This window comes from Spermophilus citellus, assembly GCF_964194105.1.
Source record: "Spermophilus citellus genome assembly, chromosome: 15".
NCBI classification, from domain to species: Eukaryota; Metazoa; Chordata; class Mammalia; order Rodentia; family Sciuridae; genus Spermophilus; species Spermophilus citellus.
Window position 1 is genome coordinate 92389878 of NC_138195.1, and position 6000 is coordinate 92395877.

General features: G+C 50.4%; 1 protein-coding gene across 1 annotated transcript in view; it reads right to left on the reverse strand.

Annotated features, from left to right (window-relative positions):
- LOC308634241 ((E2-independent) E3 ubiquitin-conjugating enzyme FATS) overlaps nucleotides 1–1128 on the reverse strand; it is a gene marked incomplete at its 5' end in the record, with an annotated part of 217664 nt that extends 216536 nt beyond the window's left edge. Inside the window, one exon of the mRNA XM_081267968.1 lies at nucleotides 889–1128. Within this exon, the coding sequence (XP_081124094.1) occupies nucleotides 889–1128 (240 nt within the window). The remainder of the gene's footprint in view (nucleotides 1–888) is intronic.
- Between the last annotated feature and the right edge of the window lie 4872 nt (nucleotides 1129–6000).

Below are 6000 nucleotides of genomic sequence, written 5' to 3' on the forward strand. Positions count from 1 at the left end.
GCCATGAACCCTGCTAAACCTGTTCCTTCCACATTGAGCTGGCTCCTTTCTGCCAAGCATGGGTAACAAAAGATCTGAAGTATCTGCCAGCATTCATGAGAAGGCTCTCCTAATAACAGCATCAATATTCAGAAAGGTTAGCTTTTCATAAAGCATTAGCAATTTGCATGTTGCATTTATCAAAAGAGATGGGCAACTGAGCTACCTAGGAGTCAATTACAATGTCATTCATAATTTATTCCATGTACAATAAAGAGCTGATCAGATTTCATGTGTGTTTATTTTCTGAAGATAACTGCTTGTGGCTGATACCAGTTGCAGAATACAAATATATTTTAGAGTAATGTGTCTATTTCACTTGGACGTTTTAAGTCTCCAAAGTTCTCCTTTTTACAACAGAGTTTCTATGCTTGGAAATGAGAGCTCACCCTCAAAAAAATAGAAGTCTATCCCAGACGCATCTCATTTTAACTGGACCAAGCAAGCCATACAGATTCTCCCAAATAACAAGTCAGGAAACAAATAGGAATTTGTTTTTAAGACAGAGCTTACAGAGCTAAGAATTCCTAGCTCACAGAGTGCCCGGCAGTTTCTAAATGTGGATACGATGACCCACTGCAGAAGCCTTGGGAGAGCTATTAAATGTTTGTAAATGCAGATGATTGCCATGTGTAAGTTACATTCATCTAATATGCACCCCCAAAACCACCACCAAGTTGCAAAAACTGGAATAAATTAAAAGATAAAAAATTATTCTCCATATCCCCCGGGAAAGACTACAACATATGAGATTAACATATTAGACCAGATCAACACCTGCGCTGTCCGAGGACACACCACAGCTGCATCTCTTGGTGTGCAGACAGCTCCCCCCCAGTCCAGCCGTACCTCATATCTGCTGGCTGGCTGCTCTGCCGTCTTCAGGCCTTGACACAAGTGGATGATGCAAACTTTGGCTCTTCTCTGGGAGGGAAACCAGTTACTCTTCACAAAATCCATGACCATCACATGGTTTTTCAACTCTGTACTGAACGTCTTTATTTGAAAAGTCTGATCAGCAGCCGTTCCCGCATGGCCAGCAGCGAGCCCCTCCCCAGGAGAGGTGCTAGGCTTCCCGGAATGCAGCATGACACTCGGAATCTTGTGACTTCAGTGAGCTGGCCTGGCAAACACAATTTTCTTTGTTTCATCCAGGTATTGAGTGCAGCAGGAGGGGTTTGGGAAGCGCCTGCTGGGGCTTCTCTGCATTTCCCCTCCACAGCTGCGCTTCCGAGATCCCATGGCGAGAGTGACCGACGTGGACGCAGAAACCTTGCAGGTGATCTTTACATGCCACAAAAACCTTCTCAGGCTGCGATCTGACCAACTCCAGTCTCACCTCACGCCTGAGCCCTTGGGTCACTCTGTCTTCTCTGATTTCAAAGAAACATTTTTCTTTGCCGCTACATTCAAGTTCTTAACGCAGAATTTGCCTGGTTACCAAGAGGCTCAATGTGCTTTTCCGTCTCTAGGCCCTTAAATCCAAATAAATTATTTACAGAGCTCGGTACAAAGGAACCAGGAGGGATAATTGCAGCTTTTCAGAATTCCTACTTTTTCTGGCCAGGACTGAAAGGAAAAAGTACACACTGCTACTGACACAAAGAGTGTCCTCAGCCCTGGAGTAGATAAGAGACACATTCAAGGCATAGAGAGAGCTCCCGGCACACAAGAGGCGGCTGCGCGTGGGCACGGGAACCCAGTGCAAGTGCGAGAGGCAGCACTAGCTCCGTGGGGCTGTGGTCCTTACAACATGGACGGCCCCTGGCGGGCTGAGCCTCGATTTCCCCAGGAAGAATGGCGGAATAAAAAGGCTCCGTCTGCCACCCACAGGGCTGGTGCTGAGATGTGGTGAGCTGTAAATAAGGAAAGACCCTGTGTAACAGAGTCCCCATGGACCGGGTTCTCCAGGTACGGTAGCACATATTCTGCCCAAATTATTTTGCACAGCTCTCTCGCAGCACATATCATACAGTGCAATGTGGCATGGTGGTAAAAATGATTGGAGTCTGAGTTGCAAATCATTCAGAAATGCAGAGCACGTCCCACTTTTTATGTTGCATGTTTGGGTGCCTTATCTATTCGGCTAGTATTTTAGAGGTGAAAATGAGAAGTCTGGATCAAGGGTGTACACCAGGAGGAAGCAGATGACAAGCACTAAAATGGTTTCAACTCTTCTCTGAAGGCTACTTCCTTTTGGCTTTCTGCAAAGATGAACCCCTTGAAAACTCAATTCACCTGCCCGTATCGCAAGCCATGGGGGAGGCTGATGAAGGGCCTGGACAACTTTGCTGGAAGTGGGCCTGCAGATCCTTGCCCAGCACCTTACTTCTTCCTGCTGTGGGTTGGAGCTCTGCAAATCAGCTCAACTAGGACTTGGGCAATGACAAGCTAAACCTCCACCTTCAGAGGCAACAGAGAGGTTGAATCTGAGAAGTAAAACATGGAAAAGATAGAGGAGACTTCAGAGGCCATTACAGCCAAGTGCTTCATCTGAGTGTGAAGAAAGACAGACCATGGAGATTAAATGTGGGCAAAATTCAGAGCGGTGTTCCCTGTTTCTTCAACAGAACACGCCCGCTTCTGCCCGTGGTTCTCCTAAGGACGTCAATGCCAGTGTCAAGGCCCAGCGGGGGGCAGTTTGGTGCACTGAGAACCATGCAGGAAACTCCCCAGTGAGCTACACTGTGAGGTCCATCTCGGACTTGGAAGATGGCCAGGGAAGAAATGCAGACAATGAAGAAAATAAACAAGGACCTCAAAGAAAGAGGGACTCTGCCTCCTGTTTAGGCCTATGAGGGCCAGTGCCTGGGCCTCCAAGTCACCATCTGAACCAGCTCATGGTGTTGGCTCTGTTCCCAGAACCCTGCAGGTCTGACAGCACCACCACACCCATGCTGAAGGACCCTGGGCAGGTGGAGGCCACCAGGACTGCCCACCAGCTCTCCAAGACCAGGGGGGAGAGGTTTGCTGAGGGTTGACTGACTGACTGCGAGTGAAGGACACGTGTCACAGGCTGTTCAGAGGTTCCAGAGTCACCAAGGCTCTGGGTGACTTTTCCCTCTCCCTGCACTGCAAGTGGATGGACGTTAACTGGCCAATGTGGCCACAAGAGGAAACTGTGGCATGGCCTTGCGGAGGCCACCAGAATTCTTGGGCTGGATAGAAGCCTTGGGTTCATAAACCAACCCCCTCATACAGGGAAGAAATGGAAGCCCAGAGGGAGAGAAGTTTGGCTAAAGGTTCAGCAGGCTGGAAAGGGCCCAGATGGATAGCTGGGGATGGGTTTGCACGTAGGCCCCAGGACACTAGCATGTGGTGTGGACACGGCCTCTCCCCTCCAGCTTTAGTCCCTCTTACCCACAAACCCACGGCCATTCTAATACTCTGGAGCAGAGGTATCTGCCCAGACCGTGAGCAGACGTTTGTCAGGAGAGAGCAACTCCCCACCTGGGGAAGGCCCTCCTCCGGCCCAGCAGGATGGTGCCCTCCACAGTGCACTCACTGTGCCTCTTGAAGCAGGTCTCCGAATCAGGAGAGCCGAGCTCCCTCTGGCTCTCACAGCGCCCCCTCGGGTGCTGTGCGGGCTCTCCTTGACTCGGGCTGCCTGTCCATACCAGAGGAGACTGACCTAGCTTCTGTGGTGGGCTACTATGAGGACTCAGGAGCTGGCACAATGCAGTGCGTGGAACAGAGCCTGGCACCGTGTATGCCATCGCCCAAGGGGCAGACCTTAGAAACAATAACAGCTGGAAGCATCGTTTTGATACTTAAAAGAAAAAATTGCTAAGGACAAAGAGGAACTGCCCTCATCTCCAGGACTCCCTGTGCCAGGCAGTGGCACCCAGAAGTGGGCAGGGGGCCAGCCTTGACTTCCTCAAATGAGAAGCAGAGACAGCACCTGAGGAGACTGCTGAGGGCAGGAGGTAGCTGCTGTATGGGAAATGGTTTTATAAATAATGTATCTTTAAAGTCTTTCAGATGCAGATTTTTAATGCCAGCACCAAAAGACAGCAGGGGACCGTCCCTTGCAGGAACACACCCTGAGCTAGTTCCCACTCATAAGACCCAAAGTCAGTCTCCACTAGTCACGGAGCCTGAGGGAGCCAGGCAACGCCCTGCCACTGGGACCCCTGACTCTGCTCAAGGACACGGAATACTTTGTGGTATGCTCAGAGCCCTGTCCTTGGAACCCTCCCCTGCCTCCATCCCAACGTCCCCTAAACCCCCATGGGAGCTGGCCCATCTTACACCACTGCACGTCCCACTCACTGGCTGGCCAGGGGTAGACATCTGGCTCAAATGGGGCTAGTTCGACTCTATCCTCCTGTGGCCCAGCTGTCTGCATGCCCCCTAAATTCACGTATTAAAGCCCTGACCTCTGTGTGGGAGAGGGTTCTTGAGGAAGTGATGAGGCTTAAAAGTCCATGAGGGTGGGGCCCTCGTGATGGGATTTGTGGCCTTCCTTAGGAGAAACCGAAATCTCCTCTGACCTCCTCTCGGAAACGCACGGGGAAGGCTACGTGAGGACAAGGTGAGACGGTGGCCACCAGTGAGGCAGAAACCATCATCCCTGGGGACCTACTCACCTGGTACACTGACCTCAGATTTCCAGCCTCCAAAATATGAGAAATACTCACCAAGCACTTAAACCCCAAGTCATGGCATTTTCTCACAGCAGCCCAAGCTGGCTGAGACAGTCCCGGAGGACCTTAATACTGGCCTCACTTGACTGACCTAGGGAGGGACACCCAGCCCACAGGAGGCCAATCCAAGGCTCTCCTGGAGCACCTGGATCCTGGGACTGCACAGGTATGGGAGGCCGGCTCCATGAGATGGCACGTGTTGGGGACTGTTGGTGCAGATGGCAGCTGTCACAGAGAGGCAGCAGTCAGAGATGGGGGCATTAATCATGCTAAAGCCCTGGCTCCTGCCCAACCTCATCCTGTCTGGGGTTCATGAGAGGTCCTGGTGCTCGGTGACCCTTTCCCCATAAGACATAAGTGACTTGACTGGGGTTCTATACTCGCAACAAGAGAGCGTGGGCTATTCTTAGAAAATCCACACATTAAAAGGATACAGAGTGCTTCTGTGCCAGGCCATGGCAGGTGACACAAACCTAGCGATGAAAGGGTCCCTCCATATCCATGAGGTTCACTGCTCTGCAGTGGGACCGAGGCCTTGGCCAGCAGCCAACACAGGAGCAGGTGCACCCCTGTGAGGGAGGCCCCGAGAACCCCTAGGAGAAGGGACATGGCGAGGGATCTGGACTGGTGACTGGCTGGCAGCTGAACTCTACGGTTGGCATGGCAGGGCCAAAGTCAACTCTAGACATCCCCCTCCACTCTCGTCACACATCTCGTCCTAAAGCATTCAGGGCTGAGGATGGGGAGGCCAAAGTTACTGCTTGTTGCAAACAACTTCCTGGGTCCTCTGCTGTTCTTTTTCTAAAACAAGTAACTCAGTCAACTATAAAAGTGAGACCTCTGATCTTGTTAACATCCCGTGGATGATCCCATTTAATTTCCTTTAAACTGGTCCCTGGGGTGACAGGCAGAAACTAGCATGGTCCGTGATTACCATCCAATGACACCAAATCTACACCAGTGCACCTGGAAATGTGTTTACTGCTGAAATACACGGAGAATGAGTCCATCCCTCCCCCTTGCTCCTGGTACAACACACGGGGCTGAAGGATAGGCATTGAAGTATTTAAATAATGAATTATTCAAAAAGAAAAGGAACTGCAGGTACCTGATGCCAGAAATTCATGCCTGTGAATTCTTAATCTGTTCTCCAATGGGATTAGTATTTACGACTGTGAAGGATGTCCTAATTATGCAGCTTCAGAGTTGATTTTCTGCAGGGCCTACGCACATCTAAAAAGCATTAGGCAACAATAAAAACAGATGACTATGAATTTCGGAATTCATAATTTAGTTTCCCTTTTGGGGGGAAATG